General features: G+C 42.7%; 1 protein-coding gene across 6 annotated transcripts in view; it reads left to right on the forward strand.

Annotated features, from left to right (window-relative positions):
* The window catches only part of scn8aa (sodium channel, voltage gated, type VIII, alpha subunit a), a 171,664-nt gene that overhangs the window by 104,835 nt on the left and 54,806 nt on the right, over positions 1-12,023 (forward strand). For all 6 annotated transcript variants that reach the window (XM_061747434.1, XM_061747424.1, XM_061747454.1 and 3 more), the window contains 8 exons: positions 875-1,010; positions 1,229-1,467; positions 3,166-3,339; positions 3,477-3,833; positions 5,735-6,208; positions 7,355-7,472; positions 9,771-9,925; positions 10,438-10,611. In XM_061747434.1, the coding sequence (XP_061603418.1) occupies positions 875-1,010; positions 1,229-1,467; positions 3,166-3,339; positions 3,477-3,833; positions 5,735-6,208; positions 7,355-7,472; positions 9,771-9,925; positions 10,438-10,611 (1,827 nt within the window). The remainder of the gene's footprint in view (positions 1-874; positions 1,011-1,228; positions 1,468-3,165; positions 3,340-3,476; positions 3,834-5,734; positions 6,209-7,354; positions 7,473-9,770; positions 9,926-10,437; positions 10,612-12,023) is intronic.

Below are 12,023 nucleotides of genomic sequence, written 5' to 3' on the forward strand. Positions count from 1 at the left end.
TCCACACTACCACCCAGCTTTCAAAGCGACATGTAATGATGAGTTAACATTCTCCAGTGCCGTGTGTTGCTGTGTTCCTCCTTGAGGCATCTAGGGCCTCTGCAAGCTTGTGTGGGTAGCGTTACAGTAGGAGGTGGAGGAGACAGCCAGCAGAGAGACATTTTCATCTGCTTCCCTAATGCATAGGTTCCATCTCAAAGTAACACACACACATATTTTAATATGCAAAGGAAACCTGCTGTCCTTGTATGTGTTGACCTTTCTCTGTTTTCCAAAACTCCCTAATTAACATGACTGAACTGTATTACTGTAGTCGTGTGGCGATAGTTAGCATGATCGAGCCACACCAAAAAACAAAAGCATGACAAATGAATCTGTAGAATCCTCTCCTTTTCTTTGACATGGAGCATGCTCGTCCATGACAACTGGACTGATATGAACGACTCGCTTTTTATTATTATTATTATCTCGTTGCAATTTTTGCGTTTATAAAAATTAACAAAGCGAATCACAGTTCCATCATTTTGCAAGCATAAACCATGATTTTGCAATGCATGAAAGGCCCCAACATACATTCCTCGTGAAGCAGTTGACAGTCAAGTCTTGTAATTTGGACAACCTCTCAAAATCTGCCATTTGGTAGAGTAGTTAAACTCACCCCTGCGTGAATTTACAGCATATACAAAGGCCATTTAACTTGCTTGCATTGAGACAAAAAAACATGAAACGTGCCCCGATGACTAACCTTAACAATCACAACGACAATTTACTGCCAATGCTTTTGTCCGCTTCCCTCCGCCAGCCACCGGTGGCGATGTCGGATGGTGTTCATGTCCTCTCCATGGGTGCTTGATTCTTCCTCTCCTCCTGACAGCCCACTATTGAGGTTGAGGTGAAGAAGAAGCTGTCTGGCTCCCTGATGGTGTCTGTGGACCAGCTCAATACCTCCTTTGGGCGGAAAGAGCGGGCCAACAGTGTCATGAGCGTCATTACCAACACACTAGTGGACGGTACTGCCTCTTTAACCCAGCTTTTTAACCTGCTTTTTCATTATTCTTTAACTAGGGCTGCTCTCATTTGTTGGCTAGTTTGACATGTATTTCCTGCTTATGTGCTTTACATAGCAAGCAATACTAGATACATACAATTGTTCTGTCACTCAAGACCTTTGCATGTCGCACACACTCGTACGTTGGGTTGTGACATCTGATCCGCGCTATGTCTTCAGAACTAGAGGAGTCCCAGCGCAAGTGTCCACCATGCTGGTATAAGTTTTCAAACACATTCCTGATATGGGAATGCTCCCCCACGTGGCTGAAGATAAAGGAGATTGTCAACCTGATAGTCATGGATCCGTTTGTGGACTTGACCATCACCATCTGCATTGTCCTCAACACGCTTTTCATGGCCATGGAGCACTACCCCATGACAACCGACTTCGAGGCAATGCTCTATGTAGGGAATCTGGTGAGTGAGTGGTAATACTGTACATTTTTTTTAATCGGGCGTGAAACCAGCCATTTTACACACAGTATATTGAGATGTTCTACTCCTGCTTCCCTCCTCCGGTTGGGTGGAGACACACCCCTGTCAGAATCACCACAGAAATGCCACACCCCCTCTTTCCCACACACAAAAGTAAAAATGCAATGAAATTAAAGGCATTATGAATCGATTGATAGACATAGTATTTTGTTCATCCCAGTGAGGGAAATAAAATTGTCACAGCAGCAATATTCACACATAAACACATATATATTGCAACAAACGAAAGACAAATAAAAAGACAGAGCAACATTAAGGAGGGATTAAAAGAAATTTTAAATCTAAAAAGAAATCAAATTAAGATTTTACATGTTATATGCTAAGTAGGTATCTCCCGATAAAACATTTTTGCACCAGAGTCTTTGATTTTAAGTGTCTGCCGATAGCGAGTTCCGATCAGATAACAACAAAACAAAATCTAACAAAGTAAAAACATTTTCACAATTGTTTTTTGGAGACAATGCTTATAATTCTGTCAATTGTTTTAAAAACAATCACACAGGGGAGGGGGAAATCAATGTAAATGTGTCTAATATACCGGAGTTTTAATCATCCATTTTATTCTAACACAACCCCACAAGGGGACACCACCGTTTAAGAATCCTCGCTCGAGTGGCGTGAGCATGTCTTTCTGCTATTTGAATGACTTGTGGGAGGCCCGCATGAACATTTCATGACACCTACCTGAATCAAACCTCGGCTATGTCAATCTTACCTTTTTTCACCGTTCACATTTTTTGTGTTTGCCGCTTTCGCATCAGGTGACGTAAACCACTGCTAGTTACTCGTTGGTTGAGCAGGTATGTTATTCCTGTGTCATTGTAACTTTTGAGATAGATAAACCTGTGGCGTGCAATGCTCCATTATCTTGTTGCCCTCAGTCTACTTTGGGAATTAAATGACTTTCCTCACTGTGCAGGACTAAATAACGGAGACCATCGTTCTCCTCTGTTGTTGTCTGTTAGTGCGTCAAACCGAGGCAGGTAGAGCCAAGCCAGTACTTTGAAGAAGAAAACAAACATTCATCCATCCATCCATTTTCTGTACGGCTTATCCTCACAAGGGTTGCTGGCGTGCCGGAGCCAACCCAGTTATCTTCGGCCGAGAGGCGGGGTACACCCTGAACTGGTCGCCAGCCAGTCGTAGTGTTGAGTGTTTCTTGAGATTTATCCTACAATTATATTATTATTTTTTAAATGAACTTACTTAGGTACAAGAAGAATAGTACAAATTGATGTTACAAACTACTTTTTCCTCTTACCCCAATAGTGATCCTAATAATATTTGTCTGACCCCATGTCTCCATGCTGTAATTGAATGCCACCTTTAGTTAGGGCCTTCGAACAAGGCGATTGGAAGGCCGTCTTGGAATCTGTTTCTTATTATTCTGATGAATCAACATGCCCAACAACGCACCGATTTTTGCAAGCGTGTCTCCTGGTGAAAATGAATATTTCTTATGGGTCCGCAAAATGCCAAGTCTTACAGATGGAGCTGCTTCCACCACATTATGAATACTGTACTGTATATGCCAACTTCACTATCTCTTAAGTCGTCTTTACAGCCCCATCATGTTTCTGATTATTGCTCTTCCATGTTTCCTGTCTTCCCTCCTGCCAGGTGTTCACTGGGATCTTTGCTGGGGAAATGATGTTCAAACTAGTGGCTATGGATCCCTATTACTACTTCCAAGAAGCCTGGAATTGTTTTGACGGCTTCATCGTGACGCTGAGTTTAGTCGAGCTGGCTCTAGCTGATGTCGAGGGTCTGTCAGTGCTGCGGTCATTTCGACTGGTAAATGGTCATTTTAGCAAAAACACGTAGACACAGCTTGTGAAGTACGCACGTTGTTGGGGCTAGGGGGGCTAGGTGTCGATTTAATAATTTGACATAACCCGATAAATGACCTTTCACCCACTGTCTTTCTCCAGCTGAGAGTGTTTAAGCTGGCCAAATCATGGCCGACCCTCAACATGCTGATCAAGATCATTGGCAACTCCGTGGGCGCTTTAGGGAACTTGACTCTTGTGTTGGCCATCATCGTCTTCATCTTTGCTGTGGTGGGCATGCAGCTGTTTGGAAAGAGTTACAAAGACTGTGTGTGCAAGATCGACATTGACTGCAAGCTGCCACGCTGGCACATGAATGACTTCTTCCACTCCTTCCTGATTGTCTTCCGGGTGCTCTGCGGCGAGTGGATTGAGACCATGTGGGACTGCATGGAGGTGGCCGGCCAGGGCATGTGCCTCATCGTCTTCATGATGGTCATGGTTATTGGCAACTTGGTGGTGAGTAGGTGTTGCACAAATTATCCATATCGTGTGAGAGCACACACTTAAAAAAACAAAACAGACGTATTAATATTTTTAAAAGCCTAGAAAAATATAAATAGGAGAATCACATCTTCTGGCCATTCCATTTTTGCAGTTACTGTAAACATTTTAAAACTTTCATGGAGACATATGCAATTTTTTTCACAATTTAAAACCATTTCCAGGTATCTTAATTATATGTTTTTGTTTAAAATACCCCAAGAATCAAGAATTATAGCACAGTTTACACTATTACCCTGTTTTTTGTTGTTGTTTTGTTGAAATAAGCCTGTTAGGAGGGAGAGGCCCTGTCCCATGGAAGTGTGGAACCCCTCCCCACCCCAACAAATCATGGGCAAATGACAGTATATAATTCGTTACTATGACAATAAGAGGTGCGAGCCCCCATAAAGACAGTTTGGATTATACAGTTTTTTTTCCCCTCATGCGGAATTACGCCTGCCAATTGGTATCTGGATCTCTGTATGCGGCGCATGCAGCAGACACATCGCCAAACACAACTACCCCCACTGTCAATAACTTCACCACGCAATCATGTGCGGTATATAGGGTTGGGCATCGAGAATCGAGAACCGATTGGAACCGCTCCCGGAATCGTCGCAATTAAAACATTTCGGTTCCCAGTTTCGATGCCTACAGTCCGCTGACCCCAAAGAAGAAGGTGGCAAAAACCAACGAAGAAGAACGCCCACAAAGACGTGCTTGTGTCCAACGGTGGCGGCGAGCAAAAGTGTGCCTTAACTTTGTTAAAATAAATGACCAGTTGCCTCAGTGCAAGATTAAATTGTGGAAAGGAGGTTTTTACGATGTGCAGAAGTCTGACGTGCTCCCTCCCGCTTCGAGCCTCAGCTTACACCATGCGGAACTTCAGTGAAGTCCATTGGGTGAGTGTGAAATTAATTAATGAATATTAAGTCAATTGGGTTAGTTCCGCACACATTCCCTCGTAGTTCATAGGTTTGATATTGATACTGGTTATAAAGAACCCTGAGTCAAATGTTAATTTTAGTCGATGGTGCAGGCTGCTAAGAAAATGGATGTTCATAATTTAGACACCCTTTATTTAAACCATGCAAACTTTTTTGACTCAGACCCCTAAAGGAATCGGAATCAAGAATCGTTTGGAACTGGATTCAAGATGAGGAACTGGAATCGGGACGGGAACCACTCAAATTCAAACGATGCTCAACCCTAGCGTTGTATTAGAAGCTAACGCTAATCTGTACATCCAACAAAACTCAATGCAGCTCTGCTTACCTTTTGGCTTTGATATGATACTGTTTCAGACAGTGTAGTCCAGTGGCCAGACTCTGTCCGTCACTTGAAAATGGCCTAACTGCCAAGTCATGGGCATAAAAATTTTGTGTGAGGGCAGTATTATGCAAATTAGCCATTGATACCTAACAGTAGGGTGGAAATTTAGTCCATCTGGTTTACAGACACATTTCAGAAATAAGGAGCTAACAAAGGATTCATTTTGTTTAATTTGATGGGGTGGGCATTGGGTCCAGAGACAAACAAATAGCTTTGATCTGTGTTGACTTTTTATAGAAAACAGTACTGAGCTGCATCCTTTTGTTTCTTGCTTAAACATAGCACATCACTGTTGAAAATACAATAATTTCTGTATATGTATTTTTGTACTGAATTATTTAATTTCTATGATTTGTATGCTTCATCGGTCTTCAATATAAGGCATTATCACTGTATCATGATATTATTGTTGGCAAAATATTGCAATATAGTATTGTTGGCCCTGAAATTTCCCTTGTCCTCACTGGATCGATGCTTTCTGTCAATGACCCAAATTTCGATGCACATTTGCTTACCTTTTTTTCCTTCTCCATCTTGCAAAGGTGTTGAACCTGTTCCTTGCCTTGCTGCTGAGCTCATTCAGTGCAGACAACTTGGCTGCCACGGATGACGACGGCGAGCTGAACAACCTGCAAATTTCTGTCATTCGCATGAAGAAAGGCATCGCATGGATCAAAGCCAAGATGCGGCTGCTGGTGGCCAGTCTCCTGAGGAAACCACCCATGGAGGATGAGCAGAAGCCTTTAGACGACATGTATGACAAGAAGCTGAACTGTATTGCCAACCACACGGGGGTGGACATAAACCGAGATCTGGACTATGTAAAGAATGGCAATGGCACCACCAGTGGCATTGGCAGCAGCGTGGGCAAGTATATGATTGATGAAGACCACATGTCGTTCATCCACAACCCCAATCTGACCGTCTGCGTACCCATTGCTGTTGGGGAGTCTGACTTTGAGAACCTTAATACAGAGGACTTCAGCAGCGAGTCAGACAATGAGAACAGCAAAGAGGTGTGTGACTCAAGCTTCTCTTCCGACAAGCTGTAGTCCATTGCAGTATTCATATGATTGGGTTGTCAAACCATGCGTGGTGACTCCATGTTTGACAACAATGCATTCTGTGACGCTGGGTTAGTACTCTGATTTGGTGGAGTTTCAAAACAAAATTTCCACTTGAATGATATTTCCAACAATTCATTCCCCAAATTGTCACCATTGTAAAACAAGTAACGATGTAACACATTATTGTCATACAAATATAAGGAAAAATTCACCAGTTAGAATGAATTAATTAAAAACAGTAAAACACTCTTTAAACACACCCTTAACCTTAGTGAGGAGAGATGATCCACGTACCTCACCACACATCTAATTTTTAACATGACTGATTGCACAAGGGCGGCATGGGGATTAGCTGGTTAGCACATCTGCCTCACAGTTCTGAGGACCGGGGTTCAAATCCTGGCCCCGCCTGTGTGGAGTTTGTATGTTCTCCCCGTGCCTGCGTGGGTTTTCTCCGGGCACTCCGGTTTCCTCCGGTTTCACATCCCAAAAGCATGCAGGGTAGGTTAAATGAAGACTCTAAATTGCCCGTAGGTGTGTATGTGAGTACGAATGGTTGTTTGTTTATATGTGCCCTGTGATTGGCTGGCGACTAGCTCAGGGTGTACCCCACCTCTCGCCCGAAGATAGCTGGGATAGGCTCCAGCACGCCCGCGGAAGATAAATGAATGATTGCACAAGTACAAAACTAAATCAACATACGACACATAAATCACTCTAACCCATTGATTACAAGAGACAAGCATCTGGCAGAGAGCTAGGGCAAAAACCTAACATAGCAGTCTATATCTTCGCTCAGTGATATCCACATGACCACTGACTATCATCTCCAACTATCATGTCACTGAAACAACTGCTAATGCTGTACTTGAGTTTTCACCAAATTATTTTTGAGAGAACAATTGGGGTGTTGGATGGTACCGCTGTACAAATACTCCAGTATTTAATGTTAAATCATTTGCTACACTGACAGGATAAGATTAAATTTACATTTCCTAACAGACTTGTTAAGCTTTTACTATGAGAACTGAACAGTGTTGTTGGTGTTTTTTGTTTTTTTTTCTTCTTTTTCTTTTAACATCTGTGTCTGTGCAGCTGGACGACACGAGCTCGTCGGAGGGCAGCACCATCGACATCAAGCCAGATGTGGAGGAGGTGGTGGTGGTGGAGACGGTGGAAGAATACATGGAACCAGAGGCATGTTGGACAGATGGTGAGGCCGCTGCTCCCATGGTGCCCATTACCTTCAGTCACTAACACCAAGACTCCCTTGGGCTGAGTGACAATGATAGGGCAGCTGGGTGAAGGACAGTTTCATTATAAAGACTCACTCGAGCATGCCCACTATTTATCATCACTGTCTGACTCTTTCTATCCCTGACACTGATCTCTAAATGCCTTCAAGATATGTGTGCATATGCAGCATGTCTTTTTAAAAGACATTGTGAATACTGTGAACTCAGTGCGGGATGTTTGTTTAATTACATTTAGGTCACTAGGAAGCCTGGTACATAACGTTTTTTAACGCTTTCTTCATCATCTAAAAATAATCTACAATCTGCAAGAGTCCGCACATGACGAGGAAACAACGGTCATGTGTGTGCTCTTATTGTGTGATTTGTACTCAAGATGACCAACACAGCACACCACACACATAGCAATATTTCCAAACACAACCGTGAATCTCCTCCCCTAAACCAGATGTCTGTCCTAGTACCAAGACTGACTTGAGAGAGGCAGCAGCACCGTACCACAGGGCAATCAGACACCAGGAAAATACAAAAAAGAAGAGTAGAAGAAGAAATAAAATAAGCTTAGCTAACTCTGAGCCTGTCTGATAACATTGTGGTCGTCGTCATTTTTATTGTGGGGAATGATTTGTAAGACGCATTACAGTACACAAACACTCATTCGTTCATTTTCCGTACCGCTTATGCTCACTAGGGTAGCGGGCGTGCTGGAGCCTATCCCAGCTATCTTTGGGCGAGAGGCTGGGTATACCCTGAACTGGTCGCCAGCCAATTGTAGGGCACATAAAAAAAATTACCATTCGCATTCACATTCACGCCTACAGGCAATTTAGAGTCTTCATTTAACCTACCCTGCATGTTTTTGTAATGTGGGAGGAAACCGGAGTGCCCGGAGAAAACCCACAGAGGCACGGGGAGAACACGCAAACTCCACATAGGCGAGGCCGTATTTCAACCCAGGTCCTCAGAACTGTGAGGCAGATGTGCTCACCAGTCAATCACCATGCCGCCACAAACACTCAACATGACTCAATTTGTGTGCGGTAATAGCGCAAGCCTCAGGTCGCTTTCTAGTTGGCTGTCGTTCTGTTTCACGTCACAATCACAGAGTCCATGGCTTCGTCGAACTTGGTGTTGACAACACACATAAAGATTTCCATTCATCCGTCCATCTTTTTCAGTTTATCTGGGGTCCTGTTGTGGGGGCAGAAGCCTAAGCAGAGAAGCCGAGACCACACTCTCCCCAGTGATATAGTCCAACTCTTCCCTGGAGCCTCCTCCCTGTGGAACTAGCATGGAAAACCTCACCAGGGAGGCATCCAGAAGGCATCCTAACCAGATGCCTGAGCCACCTCATCTGGTTCCTCTCGATGCAGAGGAGCAGTGGCTCTATTTTGAGCCCCACCTGGATTCTCTCCATATCTCTAAGGGAGAAGGCCCAGACAACCTGCGGAAGAAACTGATTTCACTCACTTTCACTCGTATCCATGATCTTGTTCTTAGTCACAACTATCGATACTGAATCAATCCACCTGTCGATCTCCCGCCCCATTCTTCCCTTACAAGACTGCAAGATACTTGAACTCCTCTGACGTAAAGGAGGCACTCAACTCATTTACAACTGAGGACCACAACCCCACACCAACAGAACCACATCATCTGCAACAAGCTTACTGAGGCCACCAAACCAGCCCCCCCCCCCCCCCAAGACAGACAGACAGACAAACATATTGGGACACACACAAACCCCTCTACCACATTTAACATTTACAATTGTTGGCCCTGATCATTTTCCAAACAGTTCAGGGGGGAAAAATCACTTTTAACACAACCCACACCACAGGAAAATCAATCAGGCTCATTTTTCAGAGACATCTGAGAGTTGGGCTTTGAACTAAAGTGGCCCAATTACCGTTATGTCTGTACTGGACCTAAGAGGTGGGAATCGCAGAGTAATTGACAGTAGATTATTATGGTCTTACTTTGCTTGTGATATCACGATACAGCTATTAATGCAATAATTGATTTTCAAAGTAGTACGAAAAGTCACTGTCAAGGAAGCAGCCAGGACTTGGGCTCGTTAATGAATTTGACCTATTTAACAACACAGAGGTATTAGGCAACCAATCAAGCAAGAACAGGGCACAGTCCTGCTGAAACTCTGGTGTAATCTGCGATTAATCACAGGTTGACGCCTGCTTTAACATACTCGTTCTGTGTCGCTGACTGAAGAATCCTCATCTCTCCCTGTGTGCTTGCAGCGTGTGTGGCCAAGTACAAGTGCTGCGATGTTGACATCACCATAGGCTGGGGGAAGAGCTGGTGGTTCCTGCGGAAGACCTGCTACCTGATCGTGGAGCACAACTGGTTTGAGACTCTCATCATCTTTATGATCCTCCTCAGCAGCGGAGCCCTGGTGAGCTGGAAGCAAATAAATGTACTTGTATGTATGTTGTGAAAGTGGGACAGGTGTTATAGGACTGCTATGATTAACGGACTGTATCATTTATCAAACCGGGGCTCATTTCTTGGGGCGGGGGTGGTGGTGCTTATTCTTAAATGCTACATAAATGTCAAATGCTACTTAAATAACAGCAAATATTTCAGCATATCTAGATTAGCTGTATTTACTTGAAATGCATCACAGCAATTTATTCTCCCATGTTAATCACTGCTGGTCATGGTGCTGGACACACTTCATTAGCAGGATTGTAAATCATTGAGGTGAAATGCTTCCCTTGCATCAGAATCAGAATTGTCTTTATTTGCCAAGTATGTCAAAAACACACAAGGAATTTGTCTCCGATAGTTGGAGCCGCTCTAGTACGACAACAGACAGTCAATTGACAGAGAATACTTTTGAGACATAAAGACATTGAACTGAGCAATAAAAGGTTGTGACATAGTTGTGTCCTGTTTCTCTCAAAGGCCTTTGAGGATGTGTATATTGAGCAAAGGAAAACCATCCGAATCATTTTGGAGTACGCAGACAGGGTTTTCACCTACATCTTCATCCTGGAGATGCTGCTGAAATGGGTTGCCTACGGCTTTGTCAAATACTTCACCAACGCTTGGTGTTGGCTGGACTTCTTTATTGTGGATGTAAGTGCCTTTCTTTTCTCTGTGAGAGCGGTTAGTCAGTCCTCCACCAAACCTTGGTCCACACATAAAATTGCAATATTCAAACAATATAATTAATACATGTGAATAATAATATGAACTAAATTCAAATGTCATACTTTTACTACTTGCGTTCATCATACATATGGTGAATTAAGCTATCTTTTTGCGATATTAAAAATAGGTGAATATACTTTGTGCTTAGGATATTGATATAGGAGCTGATGTTTTTAGCTTTCTAATGTCAATTGGCAGTGGTTAAGTTGCTAATGAAATGATACTTCAGTCAGTATAAAGGCATGTGGTCTATTTAGCTTCTAATATACAGTAGCATACAGTATGAATGAGTATAAAGTGTGCTTTATATGAAATGGACACATGCCTTTTACTTCCCAATCAATCAAGCTTTTATGCTTGGTTTGCTTCTCTGAGACGCTTCTATACTGTATGTGCAACAAAAATCACTGCAGGACCAAATTCCCTGCCTGATGCAACATTTTGAAATACTTGTAGGATTTGAGGAAATGATTGGATGAGACATTCACCAAAACACATATTGATTGCACCCATATTTAAGTGTCGCTCAGAGCTGTGGAATGTTTCAAAGAATTGTCTTTGCACTTGTCTCTGACTTTGTAAGATGTTTTTGTTGTTGATATGAGCCTTCCAATGTCCTCTTTCCTTACTCCTTGTGTCTTTTGTCAAGTTTGAAGGACCAGAAAAGAGAAGATCCATCATTCTGTTTTTAAGCACTTAAACTTTGTAAGACAGTGTCATTTTAGCTCACCATAGCTATTACTGAGTGATTTTTTTTTCATATAAAGATGGAAATATTTTCCAGAAGTATAAAAATTTATAAGGAGGCATTTGAAAAGGATAAAAACTTCTCTGACCTCTGTCCTTCTTCTTGAACAAAAATGCTTCTCCGCAGTGTCCAACACCTCAACCAAAACCTGTGAATGGACTCCTGTCAATGACTACCATGCGGAGTAAAACACGATGGCAAACACAAGCGTTAACCCACAATTATCACTGACCTTTCGCTAAGACCCACACCCTTAGTTGCTGTTGCTAAGTCCGCCAAGCTTTCAACAGGATGCTTTCATTGTCTGAGAAATTCAATCCCATTTCTGTAAAAATTATAACCGAGACTGAAGCAATCAGGAGGGTGTGTATCTGTGGATGTAGCCTTAGAAGGAGACATCCAGCTAATCAAAGTGACACAAGAAAATAGCTATCCTTTGGACAAAATGCTTTTTTTGTCCAAGTAATATTTTAGTCGTTTCCAAATGAAAGTTTTAGTCCGGTTTTAGTCAATGAAAACTCAAAAAGGTTTTAAGTTGAACTATCAAACAAGCAAAAGAAAAATATGATAGCTTATCAACCACGTAACG

Source organism: Phyllopteryx taeniolatus, chromosome 1 (assembly GCF_024500385.1).
Source record: "Phyllopteryx taeniolatus isolate TA_2022b chromosome 1, UOR_Ptae_1.2, whole genome shotgun sequence".
NCBI classification, from domain to species: Eukaryota; Metazoa; Chordata; class Actinopteri; order Syngnathiformes; family Syngnathidae; genus Phyllopteryx; species Phyllopteryx taeniolatus.